Source organism: Berkeleyomyces rouxiae (assembly GCF_048999995.1).
Source record: "Berkeleyomyces rouxiae strain 22BRR77 chromosome Unknown BrBRR77_ptg000002l, whole genome shotgun sequence".
Classification (NCBI taxonomy): domain Eukaryota; kingdom Fungi; phylum Ascomycota; class Sordariomycetes; order Microascales; family Ceratocystidaceae; genus Berkeleyomyces; species Berkeleyomyces rouxiae.
In genome coordinates, this window is record NW_027396492.1 from 4,515,538 (window position 1) to 4,531,669 (window position 16,132).

General features: G+C 52.7%; 3 protein-coding genes across 3 annotated transcripts; 1 reads left to right on the forward strand and 2 right to left on the reverse strand.

Annotated features, from left to right (window-relative positions):
• Nucleotides 1-264: 264 nt before the first annotated feature.
• Nucleotides 265-2,853, forward strand: BROUX77_002845 (uncharacterized protein; the record flags this gene model as incomplete). The annotated part of the gene is made up of 2 exons (XM_073747430.1): nt 265-1,787; nt 1,872-2,853. The coding sequence occupies 2 exons, from the start codon at nt 265-267 to the stop codon at nt 2,851-2,853; spliced, it is 2,505 nt and encodes an 834-aa protein (XP_073607927.1).
• Nucleotides 2,854-5,451: 2,598 nt separating this feature from the next.
• Nucleotides 5,452-8,960, reverse strand: BROUX77_002846 (uncharacterized protein; the record flags this gene model as incomplete). Its single annotated transcript, XM_073747431.1, has 2 exons — nt 5,452-5,559; nt 5,619-8,960. 2 exons carry the CDS (start codon nt 8,958-8,960, stop codon nt 5,452-5,454), a joined length of 3,450 nt encoding a protein of 1,149 aa, XP_073607928.1.
• A 233-nt stretch (nt 8,961-9,193) lies between these two features.
• Nucleotides 9,194-10,831, reverse strand: BROUX77_002847 (uncharacterized protein; the record flags this gene model as incomplete). The annotated part of the gene is made up of 1 exon (XM_073747432.1): nt 9,194-10,831. The coding sequence occupies one exon, from the start codon at nt 10,829-10,831 to the stop codon at nt 9,194-9,196; it is 1,638 nt and encodes a 545-aa protein (XP_073607929.1).
• Nucleotides 10,832-16,132: the final 5,301 nt, after the last annotated feature.

The following is a 16,132-nucleotide window of genomic DNA, read 5'->3' on the forward strand; positions in this document are numbered from 1 at the left end:
TCAATCCAGCTTTGCCAGGGTTTTCCGCTGTCGTTTCTGCTTGGCTCCTATCAACATAAACTTGTTGTAGCTATATAGCCAGCCGCTACGGGATCCCTATTTCCCCTCCTTTCCGTCGTCTTCTCAGTCCTCCTCGTCTTGGCCCCGGCAGCCCGTGTCCTGTCCTCTCTGTGCTCGAAGCCGCCCACTTCTCTCTGCTGCGCCGCCTTTCCCTCGCATAACCATCCACTGCCTGATCCTTCTGGGCATTGTCGCACCGTTGCGATGGCTGTTTTCAACGCGAGACCATCAGTGCCCGTTCCAGCAGCTGGACCTTCCACGGCGAGTCACGATGGCACCACAGTCGCCATTCCCATTGGCCCCTCCACCAGAACCGCCAACGACAGCCCTGAAATGACTGCCCAGGTCGCTGAAAAGACCGAAAATGCAGGCTCTACCGCCTCTGAAAGACCCGCTGGAACTCGCCGCACTCGCTCGCGCTCGCGCCCACGCCCACTGACCATGTTCACCCAAGGCCATAATAAGCCACCCTCCAGCCATCCGCCCGTTTCCATGACGAACCGCCCGTCTCGCAGCATGAGCTTTTCGCTGCCGCAGCGCCTACGTTCGCGATCTCTCGTTTTTTCACACAAATCTAGCAAGAGCAATTCAACCAACGATGCTCACATCACCACCGACAACATGATGGACCAATCCAGTGTCTCCGCCACCAGCACCAGCACCAGCACCCACAATCCTGGTGACAACATGCCAGGCCAATCTGGTGTCACCAGCGCCCACAGCCCTCACCAGACCTACGCCAGCTCCTCTTCTGCTATCGAGGACGACCCCTTTGTAACTGCGCCGTCGTCACCCAAGACCCGGCGCCAGACCGTCAGCCACTCCGGCAACTCTTCGTCCATCCGCGCCGCCTTCCACCGCGCCTCCGTCTCCTTCCGCGGCTTCATGGGCTTCAACAGCTTTCTTGAAGCCCCCGCCCCGTCAAATCCGTCTGCCGAGCCCGCACGCCTTCCCGCCCGCCCCAACACTTCGTCCTCCGGCTCGACATGGCACCGCCTACGCCAGGCCACTAGCTTCCGCCATTCGCGGCCCCTGATGGAACACATCCATGACGACCCGCTGCCGTCTCCCACATTCCCCGTGCCAGGCACCCACAATGAGCCTCCCATCATCCCCCGCAAGACTGGCGCTGCCGCCAAGGCTTCGGTCGCTATGCAGAACGAGTTCCTTGCCCGGGGAATAGACCCTACATCCGTTGTCTCACCATCACAGCTTTCATATAACAAATTCGTCGGTCGCTTTGCCACTAGCTATAACCCAGGTCATGGTCTCACAATCTTAGACTACGACCGCGAGAGCGGTATTGGCATTCAGGTGACTGGTGAAAGTGATGTGGACGATGGAGTCTCTATGGACCGCCAGGTCCCCGCCAAAGTCGATTTCATTGCCAAGCTACCCGTTGAGCTTGCTATCAGCATTCTGGGTCTCCTTGACGTCGAAGACCTCGACATTGCGGGCGCTGTATCACGTGCTTGGCGTACCGCTACACAAACCAGCCATGTTTGGAGAGAAACCTTTATGCGCAATGCAACCAAGACCTTTGCTACCACAAGTCCTGTTCAGCCTGGTACCGGACGTGGAATTCCCTACATATTACCAAACACAGACTGGGAAAGGATTGCCAAGGCAAGGGCACAGCTCGAGTCCAATTGGAAGACTGGCGTCGCCAACTCATCTGTCCTGCTCCATGGCCACACTGACAGCATCTACTGTCTTCAATCAGACGAGTAAGCTACCCGTTATCTTGATATTAGTCACCCCCCCTCCATTGTCAGCCAAGACAGTCAAATTTGCTAACCACCTTCTTGTAGAGACAAAATCATCACTGGATCTCGTGATCGGACTATTCGCATTTGGGACATGCGCACCTACAAATGTACTATGGTTATTGGCCCCCCGGCCGTTCTCAGTGGTCCCAGTGTCCACTTCGATGACAAGGGAAACATGGTGCACTATGTTACTGGGGTACACGACGAAAACCAGATGCGCCACTCTCTTCCAGAGCTTGTTTCATATCCTATTTACCATGACGCTTCGATTCTGTGCCTTCAGTACGACGACGACATTCTCATCACAGGCTCTTCAGACTCCCACTGCATCATACACGATGCTAAAAACAATTACCAACCTATCAAGCGTCTGCAGCACCACTCGTCCGCTGTTCTTGATCTGACCTTTGACGACAAATACATTGTCACCTGTAGCAAGGATACCACCATATGTGTTCTGGACCGTGAGACCGGCTCCCTACTCCACCAGCTCCACGGCCACACTGGGCCTGTTAACGCCGTGCAAATGCGTGGCAACAGCATTGTTTCGTGCTCAGGAGACTTCCGTGTCAAGCTCTGGAACATCGAAGAGGGCCGCTGCGTACGCGAGTTCGAGGGCCACACCAAGGGCCTGGCCTGCTCACAATTCTCCGAAGACGGCCGCTTCGTCGCGTCTGCCGGCAACGACAAGATCATCCGCGTGTGGGACGCACAGACGGGCGCCTGTCTGCACGAATTCGGAGGTCACACTTCACTCGTGCGAAGCCTGCACTTTGACAGCGTCACGGGCCGCCTGATTAGCGGGTCGTACGACACTGACGTGCGCGTCTTTGATATCGCTCAAGGCCGCGAGCTGTATTGCTTCCACAGCATGCACGAGAGCTGGGTGCTGAGCACGCGCAGCGACTATCGCCGGCTGATCACCACGGGCCAGTTCCCCAAGATTATGATCATGGACTTTGGATACAACGTCCCGAACATTGAGCTGTTGAACAGCGTTCCCTTGAAACCATGGCCCGTCTAGACGGTATTTTGCACACGGCCTTTCTTTTTACTTTTGGGTGGTGTTTTTCTTTCTTTATTTCCTTCTCCGACATTGGTTTGTTCTGGTCTTTTGTTTTCTTCTCTCTCTATTTTCCTTCCATCTCTCTCTCATTTACAGGACGGATTCCCGGTGGAATTGCCGGCTTCCTTCTCTTTTTATTTTGTTTTATTTTCTTGGGTTAGCGTTGGGGTCTTTTTATTCATTTCTACTTGTTCTGCGTCTTGCTTTCTTTTTCTTTCTTAAACATTCATACCTCCCTCCCTCCATTAAAAACAGACGAATCCATGAGTCTATGGTGCTGTCCTTCTCCTTTGTTTAGTCTTTACTTTCTCGGCTTCTGTGTTTGCTCGGCGGATTTGAGGTAGACTTCATATTGTGTAGCAGTCGGCTTGCTTTGGGGGGGGTTGTCATTTCTACTTCTCTCTTCCATTTATTTCTTCTTATATGTCTCAGTTCAACAACTTGGATGCAGTGTTACAACGCAGAACATCTAGGTATAAACTAACTAGTTGTGAATTAATCTAGTTAGCTACATGTCAACTACGTTAGTGTTGAGTGTTGAGTGGTGCTTTGTGTAATGTGATATCAGTCAAAATCTCTGCTTATGTGGATAGCATTCTCAAGTTGCTCCGGAGCTTTGATAGCATGGCAAGACTCGCACTTGTACCGCCTTGTGCGCGCCATAGACTTGACTTGACTTCAGATTGGCTACTAGACAGATATTCAGTGCCCTCCTCTCGGAACGCCGGATAGTTTCCGTGTGTTCATGATAGTGCACCGTCCCCAAGATCCGATGAACCAATGGTCCAAACTCCGCCAACTATGAGCAACAAGAAGACAGGTCAGGTCAAGTCAAGGCACTTGACTATGCTTAAGAAAACAAGTGCGAAACAAAATAAAATTAAAAAAAACACCGATTTGATTTGATTTGATTTTATTCTTTTATGTCTACCTATTGTTATTTCGCAGCAATACTTTTTCATTTCATTTCAACTATTTTAACATCAATCGGAGTGTTCGTCAAACACTCATAAGATGACCAGGCAGGTCCTGGCAACCTGGCAGCGGCATAACCGGCTGCCGGGATCCTCCGATTCGGACTACCTTGGTGACCGTAGTCTCCCAGCTCCGAAGAAACTGTAGACGCCGACTCGGGATTTCCCTGTGGTGATAAGCACCTCCTGGCGCGGGATACATCAGGGGGGATACATGAAGACTGTGATAATGAAAAAAAAAAAAAAAAGAATCAGAAAACAGAACAAGAAAAAGAAGCAAGTAATACACGAAAGAAAGCACCCAAAGACAAAACAGAAATACAAAATCACACCACGCCAAACGCCATCGCAGCTGGTCATTCCTCTCTCACCCTCTTCAACTTCTTGAGGAGCTGCTTGCATCCTTTGACTGTAGGGAGAAGCTTTTTAACGAGTCTCTCCGTCAGCCGTAGCCTCTGTGGGATCGAGTCACACGTCCACGGGTGCCATGGGGTCTTCTCCTGTCCACATCTCGGACAATCGTGAGCGGCCCCGGTGTGCTCGAACCTCTGGTGGTACGTGGCAAAGTCGCCGTGTCCAGAAATTGCTGCCATCAATGTGCCAATATCGAGTCGGTCATGTTCCCTGTAGTCCTTGAACTTCCAAGGTTCGACGGGCTCTGGCTTGTCTATATGGGAAGGCCCGTTCTGTGCCCCCCACCACGTCTTGAACTCTGTGGCGGCTTGCTCCCAGCACCAACGTTTTGCCCTGGAGAGCGACATCTCGAGCCCGCCAACTTCAGTCCCAGCAACCCCTCTGGCTAACCGGTCGGCTCTTTCATTGCCGGGGATGTTCTTGTGGCCCGGTACCCATCTGACTCTTGCCTTTGGCGCAAAGGGCCCGCCCTGTCTCAGCTTCCAGCTTGCCAGGAGTCGTCTCGTCTCGTCGATGACTGTTTGGGATGTCCCAGGTCGCCCTCTTCTGCATTCAGACGGTTCACAATGCCCCTGTTGTCAAGACACAGGTAGAGGTCGCCGGTCGTCTCTTGCGGTAGCTCGTGGGCCGCTTGCACGGCGTGTAGGGCTGCGATTGCCTCAGCGTCAGCCACTTCTTGCCAGGTGCCCAATGGTTTGCTACCTTCGGCGCAGGTCGTATTGTCTACCACCAGGGTCCACCCGGCCCCTGCGCCGCCGTCTTTAACTTTCGCCCCGTCTGAGTATGCCCACACCGTATCAGGCCACGCCATGCGCAGGTCTTCTAGATGTCTGGCTACCTCCTCATCTTGACTTGACTTGACTATATTTATCGTCTACCAAAATCACTAAGATCACACGACGCCGGATTGGTTACCGGACGGAAGTTTAAAGTCCTCCGCTCGACACGCCCATCGTTTCTGTGTGTTCGGGATGGCGCACCATCCCCAAGCCCCGAAGAACCAGTGGTCCACACTCCGCTATGAGCAAAAGAAAACAAGTAAAAAAAAAAAAAAAAAAAAAAAAAAAAAAAAGGGAATAGCAAAGAAAATGAAAGAACACAAAACACGCAGAAACACAGCAAAAAACAAAACCACTCTCATCACCTCCCCCCGCTCCCCCTCGCTCGTTCATCCTCTGAAATTGTTGCGCCCGTTGATGGGGTCGCCTCTCTCGGTGCGTGCGCTCTGTAATGGCGCCATTTCACCTCCAATCTCTTTGCAAGATACTTGCATGAGCTGTTTTTGCGGAGTAGCTTTTTGACAAAGTTCTTCCGCAGTCGTCGCTTGTTGCTCACACAGGACCAAGGGTGGAAGGGTTCCTTTGGCTGCTGGCAAAGCGGGCAGTTCTTCTCGGCCTCTGTGTGGTCGAACCGGTCATGATACTCCGCGAAGTCGCCATGGCCCGCTCGGGCAGTCAGGATGCGAGCAATGGTGGATCTGTGTTGGCCCTTAAGCCAGTCAACCTTGTAGGCGTTTGTCGACTCGAAGCGAGCCCCAATGTGGCTTCTAGGCTCGCAACTCTCGGTCCACGCCTTGAACTCGGCGTTCAACTGCAACTTCTTCCATCTGCGTGCTGACGCAAGGGACATGCCTCCAGGCCTGACAAGCAGGACCTCGCTCTCACATCCTCTCTTTGCCAGCCCGTCGACGAGCTCGTTTCCAGGGACGTTGGTGTGGCCCGGGACCCATCTAACAGCGGCAACCGCTGCATCCAGTGACAAGTGCTCGGTGCCTCCCTTCCAGTCGTGAAGCAACCGGCGGATCTCATCAACCTCTCCTTGGGATGTGCCATTCTTTTTGGATCTGCAGGCGATGCGTTGCGCTACGCCCAGGTTATCGAGGCACAGGTACAGGCTACCCGCCTCCGGAGGAGCATTTTCGACAGCTGCTCGGACCGCGTTGACGGCAGCGACAGCCTCGGCATCCGCAACTTCTCGCAGGGTACCACAGGACCCAAACCCTTCGCAAAGCTTGGTGCCTCCGCAGAAGATCGCCCAGCCTGCTCCTGTTCTGCCGTTCTCGTCGCGCGAGCCATCTGAGTAGGCCCATACAGTGTTTGGGTTTGACTCGGCGACTTCTCTTTGGTGCTGCTCAGCAGCCTCCTCTTTGTCCAGCTGCGGGGGCAGGGGCTCCGGTGGGCCCTTCTCTTCTGGAAGAAGTTTCTCGGACTCGTGTATAGGATTCGGAAGCATCTTCTTGTACTCGTCTATGTGACCACCTAGCTCTGTGATGTACAAAGGGTGGTAGTTGTCTACCGTAGACGCGCGGATGGCAGCAGCCCTCTCATAGTCTCTGAGCAGCATCTCCATGGTCGGCACCGCGGAAAAGATGTGCAGTAGCTTGATGGGCGTCGTGCAATAGACTGGCAGGGCAGCTCTAAGGGCAGCTCTCAGTGCCAGTTCCAATCTCTGAGTCCCTCTGGTTTTATGCATGAAGGAAGACCACGTGGATGACGCATATGTCAGTTGCGGGAGCACGCAGCTCCTCACCACATGTAGCAGGCTCTTCACCGGGGTGCCATGGTACACTCCAGCAAGTGCGCGAAGGGCGTTGGTAGTTCTCTTGGCCTTGGCCGTGACCTGTTTTGCGTGCTCCGCGAAGTTGAAAGCAGAGTCCCACCACACGCCAAGCCATCTCAAGGACTTTGACGGCTTCAGGATGTTGCCATTCGGAAGCTCGACGGTGTTCTTGGCTGAGCAGCCACCAGGCCGACAGTGTAGCAGTCCTGTCTTGTCCCAGTCTAGCTCGAGTTCGTTTTCTCTGCACCACCTATCGACCTTGGACAGAAGTTCGGTGATAGAGAGATTGTTTGTCTTTGCATTTCTTGACGATACCGCGAGCAGGCCGTCATCTGCGTATCCAAGTCCCATGCACGTGCTGTGCAAGTCCGCCATATATAGCATGTAGAGGATGGGGGACACCGGGGAGCCTTGAGGCAGACTGCCTCCTACTTTCCTAGTGACCGCTTCCCCTCCTTCTATGGACAGAGAGACCTCTCGCCCGGTCAGGAAAGATTCGACCCACCTGATCAGCTTCGTTGGCCACCCTTGCTGCCTGAGCCGGCGGACCATTTGTCTTCGCTTCACGGCGTCAAACGCACCCTTAATGTCGTATGTGGCGAAAGTGGTTGTCTCTTTGTACCTTGACCTCCCTTTTATCTTGTCCGCCAGAGCTAGTGTCAGGTCCGCAGCCGCGCGCCGTGGCACTGCGCTAGCGTAGGCGCGGGGGATGATCTTGAGTTCAACTGCTTGGACCGCCAGGCGACGTGCCACCAGTCTTTCCAGACCCTTTCCCAACGTCGAGAGGAGTGAGATGAGCCTGTAGCTTCTTGGGAGCGATTTATCTCGCCCTGGTTTCGGGATGACTACCAGAACGGCTGTCTTGAAGGATTTCGGATGCCAACCAACCTCCAGACAGTCTCGGAACAGTGCCGTCAAGTGTGGACCCAGAACTTTCCATGCGGTCTTCCAGGCGCTGTTAGGGATGCCGTCTGTACCTGGCGCTGTGTTGCCCGGTCGGAAGAGCGCGGTGCGGACTTCCTCTTCGGTCACTTCACCAAGTTCTCGTGCTGCCCTATCTCGTCGGTTGCTCAAGTTTTCGGTTGCTTCTTCTTCTAACTCTTCGGCTTGTGTATGAGTGTCTAGGAGGAGCAGCGCCTTTTCGGTTGTCGTGGACGCCGTTCTGCTCCCTGAAGCCAGAGGAGGCATGCTGTACGTGGCCGCAGCCCGCGTCCATCTCAGTGCCTTGAAGACGTCACCCGGTTCCTGGATGGCCTCGATGTTCCGCTTCCACATTTCCTTCTTGGCCTTGCGCACTTCTGCGTGGAAAATCTTACGCTTGGCCTTGTACAGCTCGAACACATCGTTTCCCCGGTGTGCCAGCCACGCAACTTTCGCTCGGCGTAACTCTCGGACTGCAGAGTCACAGTCACTGTTCCACCATCGTTTTCCAGTCCCCTTGCCAACAGTCTTGGGGGTGGACCTATCCAGAGCCCGGGTCATAGCTTCTCCGATCCTCCTGGCTCCTAGGTCGATCTCCTCTGGAGTTGTCATTTGATGTATTGAGAGGCCAGCGGCTTCTTCTGCGCACAGCTTCAGAAACCTTTCTTTGTCCATCTGGTCCATCTTGTACCTTGCCGTGCGACCGGATCTTTGAGCGGGGGCTCCAGTGACCGTCGTGATCAACACCTCATGGTCGCTCCCGCAGTCGAGATCACTGCGTACTTCCGTGGTGCAGAGGTGTCCTGTGTTGAGCTCCACCGTGGCGAATGACAAGTCTATCACCGAGGGGGATGCTGGGTTGGCATGACAGGTTGCGATGTCTGGGACGTTCAAGAGGACGGCCCCCGACTCCTCAACCCAATCTACCAGTTTGTCACTGTCGGAGGACTCGTTGGATTCACTATCCCACATGGGTGAGTGTGTGTTCCAGTCTCCGCACAGTATTGCTTTCTGCCCCCGCACGATTTCCTGTGTTTTAGCGGCGGCTATCCAGCGTTGATCGTCTCCCGGGTTTGGGTTGTATATGTTGGCAATCATGGTCCCTTGGCTCAGGCGCACAATCACCATGTCACGATGTCCCATGTTGTCGGCTGTCGTGACTTGCTCTGAGACTAGGTCCTTTCGGACGTACGTCATCGTTCTTGGACGCTCTACCCACTTCGCGCATGGTGCATAGGTGCGGTAGTATCCAACGTAAACCGTCTTCGCTTCTGCTAAATCTCTCCCAATGTATGGTTCTTGGACGCAAACTATGTCCGCTTTTACTGCTATTGCCGTCTGAATGGCGGCAATGTGGTTGTTGTAACCACGATGAGCATTGAACTGAAATATTTTCAGCCCGTTGATTCCTTGTGTGTTTGTACTATACATTAGTTATCACTGGGCTTGGGTCGATTGGCGGTCCGCTTGCTAGTGCGGATTGGCTTGGGGGCACTACTGGGCTCTCTTGAGGCGCGCGTCCTTGGCGTGTCCTGCTCCGAACCCTGTGTCTCCACGTCTGGGGCCTCCGGGGCTGGGAGGTGGGGCTGGGCGGCCGGAGGCTCCTGGGAAGTCAGGTCCTCTACCGCCACGCTAGTCTCCTGTCTCGCGGCTGGTGGGTCTGTTAAGGTTTCTAGCTCTGTGATTCCCTGAGATCTGGGGATTTTCCCGCACTTTTCATTGCGGACTCCCACGTACTTCTCCTGCTGCGCTGTGCGGGTTTCTCGCTTCTCCTGCGCGCTAAGGTTTCTGTTTCGGAGAGGGCATTCCGGGTCGTCTGCCGGGTGTGGGCCTCGGCAAATTATGCACTTAGACACGCATTCGTGTGGCACGGTGCAGCAAGTGGGGTGTTCATCGCTTGCGTGTTCGCTAGAGCCGCAGTGTCTGCACAGCTGGGCTCTCGCGCAGAGCTTCTCATTGTGCCAAGCATAGCACTTGGTGCACTGCTTGTGCGCCTTGGGCCTCTCTAGCAGAAGGCGGGTGAGAATAAGTCTGGATCCCATCCTAATTTGTCTAGGGACCTTTGTACCCTCGGCTGGGATTTTGACCACGAAGGTCGCTTCGTTGCCCTTGTAGCTTGGGCTGACGTGTTCGGGGGTGGCTTTGGTGGCCGCCTCGAAGCACTCCGCAATCATGTCGGGTGTGACTTCAGCGCTACCAGCACTGCCCAGGCTGATGTATCTGTTTACAGGCCCAACTATGTAGGCGTCACACACGGACGCCTTGTCGATAGTAGTGCCGGGACCGAACCATTCCTTAATGGCTTCTGACTGCTCCAGGAGTGCAGTGCGGCCCTCCGCGTTGCGCGGCTTTAGGGCAAAGCCAGTCCTAATGTGATAGGCGCCAAGTAGCGCCCCTTTGATGCTGTCACTCAGTGCGCGCAGCTGGTTCGTTACAATGAAGCTGTCTGCTTCACGTTTGTCGGATCCGCTGACCAAGCGGACGAAGATTCGGTCATCCTGGCGCGCTTCCGGCTTGGAGACGCGTTTCTCAGGGCTGGGGGTTTCGGAGCTTTTGGCGGCAGCTCTCTTTCTCTTCTTCTGTCTCTTGCTAGAGACGGCCTCCCACTCACCCGACTGCTTGGGCTCGTTGGAGGGTTGGCCACCTTGCTGGGCAGCCTTCGTAGTAGCGGGTTGGGCTACTGCGTTGCCGGCAACTCCTGCATACGTTGCCTTCGGTTCGGGCGCCTCTTGTCGCGTCGGGGGGGCCCGCTGGTCGGCCGGCTTCGTCTTCTGAGCCTGGGTAGATCCGGCCTTCGTCTTGTTGGTGTCATTTGTCGTCTCAGTCCGGGTGGCGGTGGCGTCAGCGGGGGGCGACCCGTTGAGAAGGGTGACCATGAGTGTGGCGGTCATGGTCTCGATGGTGTTCAGTGTTGTGTCGATCGCGGACGCGTTCAGTTCGTCCTTGTACTTCGCGCATTTGGCTTCGAATGCCTCTAGCAGCGGGAGTATAAGATCCTCGACGACTTTTCGTCGACTTTCAAGCATACGGCTTTGCTTCTCGAAAGCCTGCCTCTGTTGGCTAGACATCTTCGCGTCGATGTCGCCGTCGTTGTTGTCTTCGTTTGTGTGGTGAGTTCGAGGGTTGCTTAGGGTTACCTCCTTTTCCTGGAGTTGTAGGCTACCTCCTCATCTTTGTCGCTGAGAAAAAAAAAAAAAAACCCCCCGCAAATCCAGAAGGCCTCATAATGCCAGTTCTCTTGAAATAAATAAAGAATATTACACGGTCTTGTGGTCTAGTGGTATGATTCTCGCTTAGGGTCAACCCTAAAGCAATGCTTGCGAGAGGTCCCGTGTTCGATCCACGGCAAGACCCACTTGTTTTTGTTTTGTTTTTGGAAAACATTCCGAAAGTTCATGGTAGTGGAAATAATAAGGGTTAGTAGATTCCACGTGATTTTATATCACGTGTTAGTTCACGGGCAGTCAGGTTGATACTGACTGAATTTCATTATCATGAATCAAATCAAGATAGTTCACCAAGCGCGGAGCCTGCTGGCTGGCCGCCAAAGCAGCCAAAGCCCCCACGGCCCTGTTGGCTCACCGCCGCATGAGGCCGGACACGCAGGCGCAAGACGCGGCCCCTCCCACGCTCCCTCTGCCATCTGGAGACGGCGTACCCTCGGGGTCTCCCCCTTAGCGCGTTTGCGCTGCCATCACCCCCTTTTTCCTACTTGTTTCTCTCTTTATTTGTACTTCCCTTTGTTGTTTCCTTTGTATTTGTTTTTATGTTATGCCTGCATCAGCGGCGAGGCCAGGACTCTGGGCCAGGTTTGGGCCACACAAGTAAAGGACAGACAGCCTCTGGGCTGGGCGGGTGGACACACTTTAGTCATTACACTTTGTGCGGGGGGTTTCTGTATGCATGGTTTGGATTTTGGGTTTCTGTTTCTGTATGTAATTTCTGGTACTACTTGTAGTCCCCTGTCGTATGCCGAGAATACCTCGCGAGTAGACAGGTTAATAAAGACTTTCATCATCATAGTTCACAGGTTGGAAAAAGTGTAGTTAGTTAGCCAAGATCAACAATTCATTCGCCCGCCCCCAAAGTGTCCCTTCGCGAGTAGGTAGGTTAAATAAAGACATCCAAATAAAACCCCCAAAATGTGTTCACGAATGCTCCCTCGATGCGTGACCAAGCATATGCAGGAATGCGATGAAAATCACAAAATATCGACCAAAGTGCCCTCACATGATTGTGCCAAGTCATCCAAGGTTAGTTTTTTGGGTTTCTGGTCACGTATGTTTGTTTAGTGTGTGGAACAGGCAAAGGGTGGTGTAGATCGGCTTGGATTTCTATCCTGCGCATAGAAGTCATTCCAGGAGTGTTGATCATGGTTTGAAGTGCACATGTAGTTACACTTGTAGCCATCTGCATTCTTCAACTGCTGGCTTGGACGGGTCAGACAGACTTCAAAGTGAACCCTCCCACGGCTGTGGTGCGCGTCTGTCTTACGCTACATTATGGTTGGTATGGCGTTACACGTGTCACATAGTCTGTCTGTGGCCCGCCTATGAGATATCAGCACGCGGCCGTCTAGAGGGGAAATGGAGGGAGAGGGAGACAGCGGGAGCCATGTTTGTGTTACGCGTCCAGGCGCTGTCTCACGGTCACAGGTTGTCTTTGGCTTTGTTAGAAAGGTGACATGATGGAGCATACAATGTGCTTGTGATGGCCCAAGACACCAGGCCGAGAGCAAGTTTACACTAGCAAACTTAAGGGCCAGACTGTGCTGTAGTACTGGTAGCATAACCGAGTTTAGAGTTCTAGAACGGATGCTACTTGTGGATGGTCGTAGCCATAGAATACACAACCATGTGAACGCATGAGAGTCCGGCTACCAAGACCCGCAGCTGAAATAATGAAAAGGAGAACACAGTTTTGCATGCATTTAAGGAGTCGCGTCGGTATTCCACAACAAGGCGTGTCATGTTTCGCATGTTCTACATTGGTAGCATCTCCAAGAGCGAACGGCACATGCCACCGCCCAAGTTTTGACAAATGTCATGAAGGAATTAGCCTACCCTCACTAAAACACAAAAGCGAAGCGTAAGCTTTCTTTTTTTCACATGTGCCGAAACACATGGCCCCATGGCGCCTATAGACAAGCGATTTTGACAGGAGAAAACCTCCGCGAAAAAAAAACCGCCGGAGCCTAAGACTCAGAGTTTGCCATAAATAAGTCTGGATAGTTTCTTGGCAGGCTGAGTGACGACGTCATACGATGTCGTCGTTGTTATTTTCAGAGGATTACTGTCTTTCTTTAGGGTCGAGAGACGAGACCAGAGAAAACAATAGGCTGATATTTCTCCTTGGGGCGATGAGACAGCTAGCGATTGATATCCTAAGTTCTCGTGGGGATTTTCAGGCACAGCGGCTTTCATTGGCCGACGCATAAAGCTGGTGAAACATGGCGTGAATAGTAGGCAATGTATATGTGTCTGCAAGCAGCAGAATGCAGACAAGTGTAGGCTCAGAAGAACTAGGACAATGTAACGGAGCAAGTTTGGTTTGCACTAGACCTTTCGGGCTGCTGAATCGAGAGTATTAATCCCCTGGTTTTCGAGGCATCCGCCTGGGAGCCAACTTGCAGCGGTTCCTGCTTCATAGCCAAATGAAGGAATGAAGCATAGTCATCTTAGATCATCAAGACAGGTTATGCATGCATGGCCGTCTGAATGCAACACCACTACATATGCATAATCGCGGTCGGCAACGGGAAATAGAACGTGTTTATTAGCATAGTGGAAGTGTAAATGACATGAAGTAATCGTTACATGTGCATTGTTTAAAGCCCAACAATAAGCGTATACACACGGTCATTCGGCAGCCTGCGAGTGAGCGTGTTCATGGTCCTGATTAGAGCAGTTTTTGTGGCGCGCAGAACGGGATTCCATATTTCCAAAGCTCCTGTGCTTCTGTTTCCTCATTATTTTCTAGCCACCCTTGTTGCTTGTCTCTTGTGGTCTCCATCTGTGGCCAAATGCAGTAAATCCTGGGACTAGTTATCATGCTCATACAAATATTGGGCTGACACTCCCATGTCTCTTCAAATACCGGCTGCATGAATGTCAAAGAAGGCTTCCACCGGCTCTAATGGACCTTCTCTCTACCTGCACACCACCAACAAGGCAATCGACGAGAAGCACGGCAGTGACAGTAGCTGAGTGCCACAGCTTGCAAATATGCAGTCATCCCTCTGCCGGGAGCCCTTTTGTGTTTCTGTGTTCAATTTGGGTGTTGCTGTCAAGACATTGGCATTCTCTCCAGCACCAATCGGAATGGCAGTCCGGCCAGCTTGAAGAAAGCCAAGCTAAGGTAAGCGAGCGCTGGGTTGAGGTGGGTTGGATTGGATGCGCGCCTTGAACGGCAAACCAGACGGACAATAAGGAGGCGTTTCATCATGGCTCCTTGTCTTGCCCTTTTCTTTCTTTTTTTTTTTTTTTTTTTTTTTGCGCAGATGGAGAAAAAGCGCTCCTCCTTAATGGGCGAAAGGACCTATGGCTGGAATCTGTTGTGTGTGATTGTATGTACATACGGGATAACGGTCGAATTGCATACAAACTAGAGCACTGTAAGTCCGTGATTGCTTAGCAGTGTACGGACATGCAATTTTGGACTACAGATTTATAAACCGGTTGTCAATCGCTCAGTATCTGACCGTCAATCCTTGCTCGGGAAGCTCAGAACAGAGATGAGGATTATCCAAGACGACGATAAATAGGGAAAAGAAAGCCAGGATTCAAGAAACAGCCGCCAGGGGCCAAAATGCGGCCCGGCTGTTTTCTCTCTGTCTCCACTAGTTTTTTTTCTTGGTGCTCCAAGCAAGATAGTTGATTTGTTAGTGCGATGATTTGTCGCTTTTGGGCGTCCAGAGCTTGGAGATAGATGCAGTCTATGTCTATGCCCGCCATTGTGATTGTGTTATTGACTGAGAACGGCTATGGGTCTTGAGCGCAGGGTGCTCTGTGTCTCTGTCCATATAGAGGCGGAGTGAATGTTTCGACGGACGCTGTAAATAGGCCGACTTACCGCTTGTGTAATACGCCACTTGCCCTCTGACACTACGTTGTACCACGCCATGAAGCGCTTAACTACACCCAAACCCAAGCCGTGGTGGACGACAGGAGAATACCTCTTTGTTCCACTGCCGGCTATTCAGGGTCGCAACTACATCCTTGTGGATTACTACTACGTCTTGGCCTACTTTATCCTCGCACCGGGGGCTAGCTATCCAGCAGGCGCCAACATCCAAGCACAAGTCGCACGTGCCTGTATATTCCTGTATGCTAGACGGTCCCAGGCCTGTTGCCTCCGAGCCAATGATGCGCGTGTTGGACATTTCACAGGAGCATGAGGAGGAGGCCCGCCAAGGTCTGCTCAGTGTTGAACCACCGCGAGAAGCCTCTCGTAGCCAGCAAAGAACCAGCGCGGACTTTACTCGCTACAGGCGGCATGTGTTTCAGGACGTGTCCAGCAGTATTCCTGCCCCCAGAGCCACGACTGTGTCACGGGTAAGTTTAGGATTGGATGGGCTCTCTGTCCGTGTATATAACCCTCGTCCAGCGCCTTGTTCCCCTCTTCAGGTTGTCTTCCCTGCTCCAGGCCTCTGCCCATCACCGTCGTTTGATTATCTCGTTTTCCCAGCATCTTCATTGTCCAAGCGGAAGTTTCCTCGGCTGTTTGTTTGCCTGATTCTCTTTTTGTCTCGTCTCTCCTGCCTTGGATTGCGACCCCGCTGTGCGGCTACTTTCTCCCACTTGCCTTTGTGTTCTTTTCCTGTATTCTTTATATACCCAGATCTCGCTCTCGTTGCTCTCCCTTTTCGCTTCTTCTTTCTTCTCCATCACCACTGGACAGCCTCAGCCCTAGACCATCGCTGCTGTGCCACTCTTTCACACATCTTCATCCGACCGTCGTTCATTCTTTTGATAAGATAGTTACACCCTTTACATTTCATCTCTTTGTCTCGGTATTCTACTGCGTACCTTATATCATCTCTCCCTTCAGATCGCCAAAGGTAAACACACGCCCTACCCCTCCGCTTCTACCAGGTCTTCTGTTCTGCTTTTCATCCCTTTCCTCTGCCGAGACCCCTTGGCAGATCCGCCCTGTCATCCGTTGCCTTTGTCTTGTGTTTTCCCATTCTGCTGGAATGCTGCCTGCTTTATGATCTGAACATCGCCTACAACAAGCCCTATAGTTATAAGAAGGCCCAACACCCATAGTTTCCCAGCTTCCTCTCTGATGCCTCTTACTGACCAGCCGCTCTCAAGACTTTAGGAAACCCCGTCTACTGCTTCTTTCACAAGAACTGCTTTGCCGCAGCT